This window comes from Haplochromis burtoni, unplaced genomic scaffold (genome assembly GCF_018398535.1).
Source record: "Haplochromis burtoni strain Fernald_Lab_line unplaced genomic scaffold, NCSU_Asbu1 Contig_45, whole genome shotgun sequence".
NCBI lineage: Eukaryota > Metazoa > Chordata > Actinopteri > Cichliformes > Cichlidae > Haplochromis > Haplochromis burtoni.
The window spans coordinates 988,375-1,001,178 of NW_024582406.1; the positions used below are offsets into that span (position 1 = coordinate 988,375).

Genomic DNA, 12,804 nt, shown 5'->3' on the forward strand with positions numbered 1-12,804 from the left:
TGTCGTTCTTTAACCAACGCAGACTTATTAAGACATTAGCTAGAAGCTAATATTTCCTGCTAAAGTTAGCACGTTAGCAGCTAAGATGAATGCATTTGCAGATTTGATACTTGGAGCCAGAGGCCGGTGGTGTTACAGGTGAAATATATGTGAGCTATTTGGTGACAGACGTTTGTGACAACCAGGTAAGCTGGTGATCCCGCTGCCGCCTCGCTCTACCTGCAGTAGCCTTAATGAGGGGACTGCGGCCTGTGTGCATTCTCCATTTTGAACAATAACCTAACTGCTTCCTGCACTCATCAGCAACATTTCGGGATGCATTTTCAAACCCCTGCAAAGTGTGTGCAGACACCGTGCCCGTGGCAATATTTAAGTGCTTATTTACCCGGAGTGCTGGCGTGTGTGCTCTGACTCCGAAAACTACTCTCTGTGCAGTAGCTGGCATTATCCTCCTCCTCCTCAAGCATATCATCTTCCAGGCAGTCAGAGTCCTCCTTGAGGGCCTCTTCCTCCTCGGACTGAGGTTCCTCCTCAATAAACTCATCTTCCTCCGACCTCAGGCTGACAGCATCGTCGTCCTCCTCGCTCTCGTGGTCATCGTACACAACCGCTTTGGATGCAGGCGTCCGCCTTCCTCCACGACCACCCCTGCCTCCTCTAGCACCAGCACCTCTCCCTCGTCCCCTGCCCCGTGTCGACGGTCCCCCTCTTCTCTTTTTCGGCGTCTTTACGGTCTCCCTTGTGGGGCTCTCAGCGTCCTCGTCCCCGCTATCCCTTAGCCTGGGCTTCAAATTCCTCCTAGGTCGCAAGCCCCGGGCCGCAGCTGGAGATGGCTCCTCGGTTTGTAGCGGTTTGGGCGGCCTGCCCCTTTTCCCTCTCATGATAGGCGAAATCTATTATTTTACGCTCCCAATGTTTGCGTCTCTTTAGCCTGCACGAACGCGAGCGAAAGCGGGACCGCCACAAAGCTGAACTGGCGAGGATTCAGACGGTGCAATAGGCCCCGTAAAGCCCCCGTGTCTTTTTCGGGTGTGAAAGCTCAAAACGTTAGCCCGGCGTCCCGTTCTGGTGCGCCGAGAGCCGCCATTTTTTCTTCTCCTCTGCCTCTCTGGCTGAACAAACAGCAGGCCCTCGCTACGGGAGTCACGTGATGTCACTGCTTCCAGCTCAGTGGCAACAATGACCGAAATGACAATTACTCCAAATTAGTCTCATGTTAAAAGTCACACTTCTGTTTTTGTTTAGTTTATAGAAATAAGCGCACATTTTAATTTTAACCGAACATAACTGAGGCCATCTGTTTTTCTGCATCTCCATGGCTCAGTGCCGCCCTTTAGGTTTTGTTAAGATGGGAGATAAACGGCAACAAAATAATCGAAAGTAATGCACCTAATGTAAAACTACACGTTACGACGAGCTGTAAACTGGACAATGAGCTCATATGTATGTGTGGAGGATTTCAGCTGATGCATACTTTCAGAGATTGCAATAGTTTATATACGTGCAGTGCTAATATATTAAGTCGTAAGAACTGAACAAATACAAACACTTGGTATTAATAAAAGGGGAGAGCATACTCTAATAACTACATAGAGAAAATATTCAGCAAATCTATTTATTTGGCACGATTAAACAGATTTAAAAAGCCGATGAGGTTATATTAAGGCGAGTATAAAGCGGTAAACTGAGTTAAGATTGGCTCTTGTTTCCCTGCTTGTTCCAGCTTCCAGTGCCTTATTCTTCAAAACATGCTTTATTTGTGTAACTAGTAGTATAACGGAAATTTTGTTATGAGTTGACGTCTGTGTGATTGGGATGTACGAGTTGTCGTGGCCGAGTGGTTAAGGCGATGGACTAGAAATCCATTGGGGTCTCCCCGCGCAGGTTCGAATCCTGCCGACAACGTCATCTTTTTCATTTCAACAAAGATATCTTCGACGTGTATTACCTCATGCCGTGGCACAAAAGCGGAGAATTTTCACGAAAATCAAGCCCTTTGAATACGACGTGTCGCGTTCAGAAAACACGCGCTTAATGAAATGCATTAAAATGATAGAACAGCGCCCCGCCACACAGTGATTCTCATAACCACCGCACTTTAACAAATCGCACATCACATATAAAATTCGGAACTTTGAATCGTTTGCACATGCGGACACGCAGATGGATGCTGTAGTTTAAAATTCTGAGGGATTTTTTGTCATTTTATCTGATGAGACAACAATAATAGTGGTACATGAGAATGTAAATGTTATCCAATTCAATTCAATTCAATCTTTATTGGCAGACTTCATGTCCATAAAAACAAGACAAGAAACAAGAAACAAGAAACACACACACAACTCCCCCCCCCACAACACAAGGTATAAACCATTAAATATACATATGTATATAAATAAGTATATAAAGCATTTGTAAAAATATAAAACCATAATATACATAAAACACAACTACTTAAAATAAATCAATAAACACACAAACACTTTAACCAGTGCTTTCTGAGACTGGATGAGTAACGGGAACCACTCACTGTCAGATCTGTAAGTGCTAAAATTATACTGTTACTCGAACCATCCAGTCGTTCTCTAAAATTGAACATTAACTTTCTTAAAAGTGCTTTAAAAGTCCAGACACCCACAGCTACAAACATCTGGCTGGCACTACCACTTTAATTTAATTTCTATTTTTAATGAATATACTCATCTTTACAGAATATATATTCTGTTGCCTACATTGCAGAATGTGACTTTGCCATCTAAACAGAAAAATGAGAACGGTCACAGTGAGATTTGAACATTTCGTGGGAACACAAAGATCTGTTGCAGTGGCTCGGTGTGGGGAAAATACAAACAACTCATACTGTGATCAGCTAACCTGCTGCTCTTTGTGGATTTATACAACTGAATTCAACAAGATGTAAGCAGATGATTCAGAGCTTTCTCGACTGAGTTCCATTTCCTACACCAACATTATACTGTACAGTGTCTTTATACTAGTATAATGATTCAATTCAGTAAATGAATCTAAGCATCATCAGCCTAAATGTAGATCATTATCTGCTTTATGATGTAACCAAAGACTGACCACCACAGCCACTGTCTATCAGTCCATCGCAGCGCTTTACTGTGAATTCACCACACTACTGCAAACTAATCTGTTATCCTGCACAAACCTACACAGCATTTTCATGCAGCTTTTGAATAACACAAAGCTAGTATTGCACATACAAATCAAATATGTGATAAAAAATAGTTTTAGCAGTTTATCAGGTATCACTGAGCAGTCATTATCTTTAAATCTAACCTCTCTTCTTCCCCCCAGGTCCTGTCTTTCTTATCTATCTGCGGCCTGATAGATAAGTTAGCTTTCTTTATTTTATGCCCCTGTGAGATAAAAGGTAAAGCCAGAGCTTTAGCTACCAACACACTGTGACATAGTTTTTTGAGCCAATAGAAAAACAGCTGAAACATTATGTCGTAGTGAAACCTCACTTCCCTTGTGCTCCTCCTCTTCTGCAGCGGATACTGACTACAACATAGGACACCTGCACTCACTCGCCCACTTTAACCCCTGACCGTAAATGCTACATAAATTTTATTCCACAACCCTGACATCCACATTACTCACACTCTCATAACACATACATATAGGGCCTTGGGGGTGGGCATGTTATATGGCGTCCAGAGAAAGCTCTGTGTATTCAACCTCACCTCTGGCGCCGGTGCCCACTTCTCAATTTTAAATGCATGTAGACATTGAAGGTCTTCAGGAGGGGCCGTGCTGACACTTGCTGCACTCTGGTAGGAACCACATTGCCCTCGAGTGTTTTAAATGCACTTTAGAACAGCATGCAGCAACACTACAGCTGGCAGAGGGAGGCTCTTCACACACCCCCATTGGGGCGGAGGGACTGGGAGGAGCAGTTGGCTGTCTGATTGGGGTCTGGGATGCGGGGTCTCTTTGCTACTACGGAGCCAGCAGCGTCTGCTTGTCTCAACCCCAGGGAAAAGGGTAACATCTCCTGGGTCTATAGGTGCGGTTTCCCCCTGGACCTGGGGCATAGAGTATGTTTGGGGAATGTGATTGTGTGTACAGTGTCCCTTTGTGTCTGTCTCCACGTTGGGTGAGTGCCGAGTATTTGTATATGTGTGCATGAGGGTGGGAATGCACATTTGTGTCTGTGTGTGCCTGTACGTCTGTGTCTATATGTCAGGTCGGGCCTCTGGCCTCTGGGGTCCACTTTGGCTGCCAGCAGAGCCCGTGGGCATGTCACTGCAGCCCCCTCTGGCTTCTGCACCGTGGCTGCTAGGTGACCCCTCGTCTGGGGCTCTCCTCAGCTCTTCCTAGGAGGGTGGCATGGTTGCCCTTCTGATGGTCCTCCTTGGGCTCTCGCACTCTGAGGGCCTCTGGATGTCTGGGGCCTGGATCTCCTCCATGCCTGCTTCATTTGCTGGGGGACTGGGCTATGGTTCCTCATACGCTCGAGCAGATCGTTACATGGAGAAACCTTTTGAATACAAGCACGCTCATCCACACAGGTGTGCACACAGGTGTACGCACGGGTGTTCACAGACACAAACTACACCTTTCTTTGCTGCTACCTCAAAGCACATTGTGCACTGTCAGTCTTGCATGCTGCACAATAACATTCAATATTTAGTATTTACTGTAATTTACACTTAGCTAGATTATTGTGATGGTGTTGTGTTTTATTATATTTGTTTTAAAATGTATGGAGTATCCGTGAATAAATACTCAAATAAAGTACAGTACCTGAAAATTCTACTTCATTACAGGAACAAAGTATTTGTACTTTGTTAATTCCCACCTCTGGTTGCTGGTGCTGGTCCAGCTAACATGTCGGTTAATTCGACACATTTTGCTACATCAATTATTAGTTTCTTCTTATTGTTTTCTCTCAGTTTTTCAACTCCATCTTTTCGCCAATTCTTTCTCACTAAATTGTTTCGACAAGGTGCGTCAGAGCAAAGCGAAGGTAGGGGAGGGGCCGGTCGCGTGAAGAGATTTGATTGGGCAATCCAGTGTCAGTAATGAAAATGAACGAATGGGCTGCTATCGGTGCCCATCGGTCCAAAAGTGAGTCGGTATGTCTGATTACCAGTGAATCCCTGCCTTCAGGACAATGACCCCTGTTTACTTTAAGACACCACAGTTGAAATGTTGCAGTTAACATTGTTTGCTGACTTACAGTACAAGGACCGAGCAACTTGGTGTCACCGAATCAAACATCACGTGGAGCTTTGAAGGAGATACGTATTTATAAGCACACTAGCAAAATGCACCAAGGAGCGACTCAATAAACCATTGAGTGACAATCCCTAAAAATGGGAACTGCTTGGTGTAGAAAAATTAATATTTTGCATTTTATAGATGTAATAATATATATTTCAGACCGTATAAAATAAACAATATATAAGAATTATGAATTAGAATGGTTATTAATAGGATGTAAATTAGAAGGTCTACATAGGAGGTGAGTATTAGAGTTGAAATTGATAAAATAAAGGTACACCTTGTTTTTTCTCATGTAGAATAAATAGCCGCTTTTAACCAGTAGGTGGCAGTCACACACTAAAAAATGGTCTCAGCATACATTGTGGATGGAGGAGCTCCAATAATTTAAAATCCTTCGATTTAAAAAGTATGGATAATTATCCGGAGCTGTGTTACAATGATATAAAGTAAAACCACATCTTGTACTTATCTAAAGTTGAAGTGTGAGATAGTTTGCGGCAGCATTAACACGCTGGCATGGGCACAAAGAAACCAATGTTTGCAATACACAGGCGATATTTGCATGAAGAGTGGTTAAACAAAATGCCACATTACGTTACAGCAGAATATGACATATTGTTCTGGAGGTGCTGGGAAGTGCAGGCTTTCAATGCAACTTTTGTATTGCAGTTTTCCACTTAGCGCAGCCATAAAAGTCCCCACGGGGCAGGAACATGTGGGAGCTTATGTCATTTACCTGTGATGCCAGCAGGGAGTGGAGTGGAAAGTGTCAGCCTTTGCATGCCAGATAAATACATACACTAATGAAACATGGGATCTGATAACTTCATCTCGTGTCAGACGCCTACACAGAGATCAACCTCTCACTGGATAAGGCAGCCATCCCATCCTGTCTAAAATCAGCCACAATCATCCCAGTGCCGTCTCCCATCTCCAGCCTGAATGATTACCGCCCTGTGGCCCTCACATCATGAAATGCTTTGAGAGACTAGTCCTTCAGCACATCAAGGATTACCTCCCCCCAGAATTCGACCCCCACCAGTTTGCATACCGTGCAAACAGATCCACAGAAGACGCCATCGCCACAGCCCTCCACGCTGTGCTGAGTCACCTAGAGCAGCAGCAGAGCTACGTCCGAATGCTCTTTGCGGACTACAGCTCAGCCTTTAATACAATCATCCCGGACATCCTCATCACCAAACTGGTCACTCTTGGCCTCCCTCCTCTCACATGTGCCTGGATTAAGGACTTTCTCACAAACTGGCCTCAGACTGTAAGACTCGGCCCTCATCTCTCCTCCACTCGCACACTGAGCACCGGCTCCCCACAGGGCTGTGTGCTGAGCCCCCTCCTGTATTCTCTCTACACCCACGACTGCAGTTCGACCCACAACAACACTCTCATCATCAAGTTTGCTGATGACACCACGGTAGTCCTACTCATCTCAAAGGGAGACGAGGCAGACTACAGAGAGGAAGTCCTGAAGCTGGCAGCATGGTGTTCAGAAAACAACCTGGCACTGAACACTAAGAAAACCAAAGAGCTCATTGTTGACTTCAAGAGACACAGCACTGACTTGGCCCCCCTTTACATCAACGGGGAGTGTGTGGAGAGGGTCCACACCTTCCGGTTCCTTGGTGTCCTCATCTCTGCTGACATCTCCTGGACAGACAACATCTCAGTGGTCGTCAAGAAGGCCCAACAGCGGCTGCACTTCCTGAGAGTCCTCAGGAAGTACAAGCTGAACTCCAACCTGCTGCTGACCTTCTACCGCTCGTCCATTGAGAGCCTGCTAACCTACTGCATCACGGTATGGTACGGCAGCTGCACCAAGGCGGATAGAGTGAGGCTTCAGAGTGTGGTCAAGAGAGCACAGAAGATCATCGGCTGCCCTCTCCCCTCCCTGATGGACATTTATCCCTCCCACTGCCTCAGCAGAGCAGCAAACATTATCAAGGACAGCTCCCACCCTGGTCTCAACATGTTCAGCCTGCTTCCCTCAGGGAAGCGCTACAGGTGCATCAACACAAAAACCCACAGACTCAAAAACAGTTTCTTCCCCAAAGCCATAACCACCCTGAACTCACACATGCACAGATAACACAGCCCCCCCCCAAAAATGTTTTCTTCCCACTTCCTCTATGGACCACCACTGTGCAATACCAATTCTATGTGCAATAACTCAACTGTATATACACAACAATATTTACTACATATTACTTTTTTTTAAAAAACGGCTTTTATATTTGTACATTTTATATACATTTTACTTTTTCCCTATGTTAATAATGTCCATATGTATATAGCGCTGCAGAACTGTACCCTGAGTAGGAGATGCTCTGTATCTCATTGTACAACTGTATAGTGACAGTAAAGGCATTCTATTCTATTCTATTCTATTCTATTCTATTCTATTCTATTTCCATGGGATTTAACTTCATCTGTCTGGCAGACCGCTGCCCACTCAGGTGTTCTTAACAGCAGTAAACAGTAAGCACAGAGCAAACAAGGCTCTGATGAGCTCAGCAGACTGGCGCTCAGTTTTACATTATTAATAGCTGCTCTTTAACTCAGTTTAACAAATTAATCTAAAACCCCATTTGGTTCATAGCCTTGGGCAGACCGTGTATCATACTTCCTCATTCCTCCTGCACTGTTGGGAAAAAAAACAAAACAAAAAGAACCTGTAAAAATTTTATTTTTCCGCCAGCTGGGTAGCAAGAAAAGTACAGTAAAATAATGGAAACTTGCAGCAATAAAAATCTCTAAAATCTCTGTATTTTTATGGGACAGTTATTTAAAATACAGTTATTTTCTTTATTCTACTTTTACAGATTTTTTATATGGAATAAAAGGTATTTATATGTGTAACAACATTGAAATTACCTAATAATATGGCCAAATACTATTCTAATACAATGAAGCAGGCTTAAAATGACAACTGAACAGTTTCATGTGAAAAATCTTGTACTTTTTATTAATTATGGAAACAAAAAACAAAATGCATGTTTTCCACCAAATCTGCCAGGCATTTCCACCCCAAAATACCAGAAGTGGTGCCCAAAAGCTAACAACAGCACAGCACCACAAAACCACAGAGGAAAGGAAAACGACCGCTTCTGCTTGCAACATTGCATAATAGCATGTCAAAATGTCAGCCAGTCATATCCATGTGTCATGCCAGTAACTCCGAGGTCATCGCTACGTGGTCTGGTTTTAGGATTTAGTTTGGCGACTGGAATTTTTTTAAGTCTTTTAAAAGGTCACATTACATTATGTAAAGTTTCAGGTTGTTTTCCCTTTCATTTTTATCTTAGAGACAGTTGCAATGAAAAAAACCCAAAAACGAATAATACCAAAGGATTATTTTTATATCCACAAAAAGACAAATGAGGCCGAGCCAAAGTCATGCATTCTGTAGATCTTTCCGGCACGCCATTCATTACTAAAGCAGCACACTACGTGGCCCTATGCAAATAACCTAAACAGGGGAAAAGCTACGAGATCGGATGATAAGCTTTGTGTATTTTACACGTAAAATTGCATATCTCTCTGTCATGCATTTCCTCAAACGGCCAAATCCAGTCACACACAAATATATAATCTATCTAAGAACAACTATGCCAATGCACACGCGTATTCAGACAGAGTTTAATAGTAATGCTCAGAATGGCACAAACAGGTCACATGCGCTCCTCACTTGTAAATCCTCAAATTGTGATAAAGCGTCCACAGAGCAGAGCAGAGAGCCTTTGAAGCTGACGCTGCTGTTGTCGCCTGCTATAGCAGCACCATATGGCAAATAGCCTTGTCAAGCATGAGAGGCCAAACCCCCTGGGGCAGAGTTTGTACTCAGGCCCTACACTTTTTGAAAGGCCTCCCAGAATTCTGAGTGGCCTATAACTGTATAAGGTTTAAACATACACATACCCAGCAGAAAAACCCTGACATTCACTTTATTTCAGTCGCTATACTGGTCAACAGATGTGGCAGAGCGAGCGTCTCATCAGGCTTCATAACTGGTAAATGTCAGAAAGATGAATAGATGCACTGGAGCGGGACGCTATCCTAAAGACCTGGGATGCATTCCAGCTGAGCGGGCTAGAAAGAGGACAGCAGCGTTGATGTAACAGTGTCTGTTTAAGGCGGTCTGTGGCAACCCCCCCAAAAAAACCTGAAGGCTGAGAGAGGAGCCACACTGAAGGGAAGAGCTTAAGTGGCACCCTTGAGTGCTACAAGTCGAAATGTGGAGCAGACAGAGCAGCAGACCGTGGCTAACGTGCTGTTAAAGATCTCGCCGGGCTGCAGCAGGGAGCTGCACGCAGAGCACCCCGGGGTTCTCTCTCTGAGAGAAATAAAATTGTGAGCTTCCTCCTCACTGCTTCTAAAGATCAACTGACACGGCCGCGTCATCAGTGCCTTAGGAAACAGAAATACATTTGGAAAGCTTTACAGTGAAATGAGGCCTAATGTCTTGACTTACCCGTTCTTAGAAACTCACTGACTGGTTCACTGCCACGATTCTGGACTCTCAAAGGATTCCCAACAGTATTATCAACAGGTCTGATGGAATGATGGAGAACAGGGGCGGCACCAAGGGGGGACCAGAGGGGGCACTGGCCACCCCCTAAAATTTGATGCTCCTCAGTAGTAATAATGTAATAAGCTGGCATAGAAGCTGGTGCCAATCCCTGGACAGATCAATGGTGCATCTCAGGGCCAACATAGAGATAGGCAACAGTTCACACTCTTACATGCTCTAATACTTATTGGTCTTCCCTGTCTTTACATTCTGGCAGAGTGAATCTTAAGCTGCTTCCACTCCCCCCACCAAAACAACAACAACAACAACAACACACTTCAAACATACTGTCCTGTATAGTTTACATGAATCGTGCACCAAACTTGCAGTCTGTATTATCTGCAGTTCAAGCATGCACGGAAAGTCTAAAAATAACATCTGTTCATTAAGTATGACATCGGGTTTCTTTTCCACATCAGTACTAATGAATGCAACCCTCAAAAAGTCGTTGTTTGCTTTTTCCTTCTGAGGTTCCAATAAATGCTTAACACCCATTCACAGATGATAAAACAATCTGTGATTTCAGTGAGTCGTAACGAGTTACAGCACAATCTGCTGAAAATCAAAGTGGGCCTGCCACTGCGATCTGTTTCTCATAGCAAGTTTCAGGTCTGCAAGCTCATTATCATACTGCAGTGACATGCAGAGAAACCACTTGCCCTGAATGTAGATGGGGAAAAAACCCTATTTAAAACATTAAGCAAGGTTAAAAGTTAAAAGTACAGCATGTCATATTGGTCAGCATAACACATTTCTCTCTTACAGATGAAAACTTGAATTTGTAAATTATAAAATTTGACCTTATGTTGCACATTTACATACAGTCCAAAGACTGTATATTAAAGATGGAATTCACCCAGTGGTTTCCCTTTTTTTTGGTGGTAGTGGTGGTGGTGGGGGGAAACAGCAGTGACAAGGGATTCTGCATGCTCATATTGTATACTGCTTTATTTTCTATTTTACTCTTTATGTAATCATAAAACACAAAATTATGCATTAAAATACCTGTTTGTTAAGCCATTTAACACCAATCTGTGAATCATACAAGGTCAAGAAATTCAGGAGGCAAACCACTGTTGTGTTTTAGAATTGCAGACACCACAGAACTCTTCCTACAGGTGGTCAGGAGAAAGATTCAACAGCAAGCATCCACAGCTATCTGTAAAACACGTTGGAGGCTATATCATGGCTTGGGCTTCTTCTGTATTTGTATTTCCATGTATGTTTGCATGTTTCAATGAATCGCTGCATGTATCTCCCATTTTCTTAGGAAAATATAAAACAATACGGGGTGGTTCTGGACTTTTGCGCAGTACTGTAGATCAAGGGAGCTGAGGGTCATTTTCACGACTTCTCCACAGTTTGACATGTTGCGCCTGGCTGACTGAATGCAAGTTTAAGGCATTTCTGCAAGTGTTGTTTTTTTTTTACCTGTCGTTTATATACAGTCTTAGGTCTGAAATGTTTGCTATTTTTAGCACAAAAATAACATTTTAAAGAAAAGTTAAAGAACATAAAACACCATCAATCCATCTTCTTCGGCTTATTTAGTTCAGCATTGCAGCCTGTCCCAGCTGTCACAGGGTGAGAGGCAGGGTACAACCTGGACAGGTCACCAGCCTGTTGCAGGGCCACCTGAAACACCACAAACAAAGAAAAACGCCACGTGCCTTTGTCCTGTATTTGCTACTTCGTGCCACAAAGATAGCCTTTTATGGTAAAAAAAGTATAGACTGTATATAAAAGATGGGTGTAGCCACCGTTGCTTGTTTTGAAATCGAGCGTGACGCATGAGGGTTTGCTCTGCTGACAGGTCAAGACTAATGAGTGTTTGCACAGTGTCAATCACAGAGAAGCCAATCCCTAAAACATATCCAGCTTTGTGGTGCATTTTAGGATTGTGTTTAAAGGTCGTACATGAAGTGACAAATAGGTTTGTCAACCCCTTGTTAGAAAAATGCATCTTTGAGTCACTTCTGCATCTTTTAAAGATAGAAGCCATGGGCATCTTTTATAGGCAGTCTTTAGTTTTAAAACAAAACAAGAACACAATAAAACAACAAAATGCTATTTTTTTTGTTATAAGTCAGTCTGTGATGTGGGTTACTCAGCAGCAGGTTGAAAATACAGATACATACAGATATACACTTACTGCTGTTACCACCTACATTCTACTAAGTCTCTAACAACACGTAGGTGTTTCAACCTGCAACAATTTAGAAAATTTAAGTTCAGTTTTCTAATAAATTATTGAAACGAGCAGATCGATATCACCATCATGTGTTTTTTTTAGAGTGCTACTTCTCTATGTAACCAAAGCTGCTGCACCACATAAACTTTGCAAAATAAAGATGATTGTGGTTCTGATCAAACTCCTTGACAAACTTGTGGTGATCCAGTAGCAGCACATCCAACTATTTGTGTAGACGCGTTATGTCTTTAAATGAAGATAGAGCAGGGAAATGTGTATTAAAAATGTGGCTGTGTCACTCAATTCAGGAAATGCTTGCGTTCCTGCGGCACTGCTGCCATTTTCTATTTTTATTGTTGATGCAAGTTGACGCGACTGCACATGGAGGAACTTTGCATGCAAGGCTTTTCTGCCGCAGAGGCGCTGCAAGATGTGAAGCAGCAGGATGACTGTGGGCTTTTGCTAGCACCGGCAAGTTTTGTTGCCAACTCATTTTCATTCTTGGACTATTAGAGCAGCATTTCATTGTTTACTCTTCAAAATTGTCCTTGTTTATTTATTTATACTTTTTGCTGGGATTGGAGCATCACCTTAATCCAATCTGAAACAAGCTATGTCTTATGATTTGCTGCCCCTCGTAATCAGGTTTGAACAGTTGTGTGGGGATTGTCTTTTGTGCTTTTGGCTCACAGGGGCTACTCACAAACGGTAACCTCAGTTTTATGGGCCATATTTAATCTGAGTGCAGCCACTGTGTATGCCAGAAAAAAAAGCA

The 12,804-nt window shown here is 43.2% G+C and overlaps 1 protein-coding gene and 1 non-coding gene across 7 annotated transcripts in view; one reads left to right on the plus strand and one right to left on the minus strand.

Moving 5' to 3' along the window:
• bptf (bromodomain PHD finger transcription factor) overlaps nt 1–1,261 on the minus strand; it is a 28,915-nt gene extending 27,654 nt beyond the window's left edge. For 2 of the 6 annotated variants that reach the window (XM_042220252.1, XM_005926660.3), the window contains exon 1: nt 386–1,258. In XM_042220252.1, the coding sequence (XP_042076186.1) occupies nt 386–881 (496 nt within the window). In that variant the 5' untranslated portion in view covers nt 882–1,258. Of the gene's footprint in view, nt 1–385 lie in introns of all 6 variants that reach the window. The other 4 variants (XM_042220254.1, XM_042220253.1, XM_005926663.3 and 1 more) reach the window with 4 other exon arrangements.
• Nucleotides 1,262–1,823: 562 nt separating this feature from the next.
• Nucleotides 1,824–1,905, plus strand: trnas-aga. The gene has a single exon. It is a non-coding gene; the product is annotated as a tRNA-Ser (tRNA).
• The last annotated feature ends 10,899 nt before the right edge of the window (nt 1,906–12,804 follow it).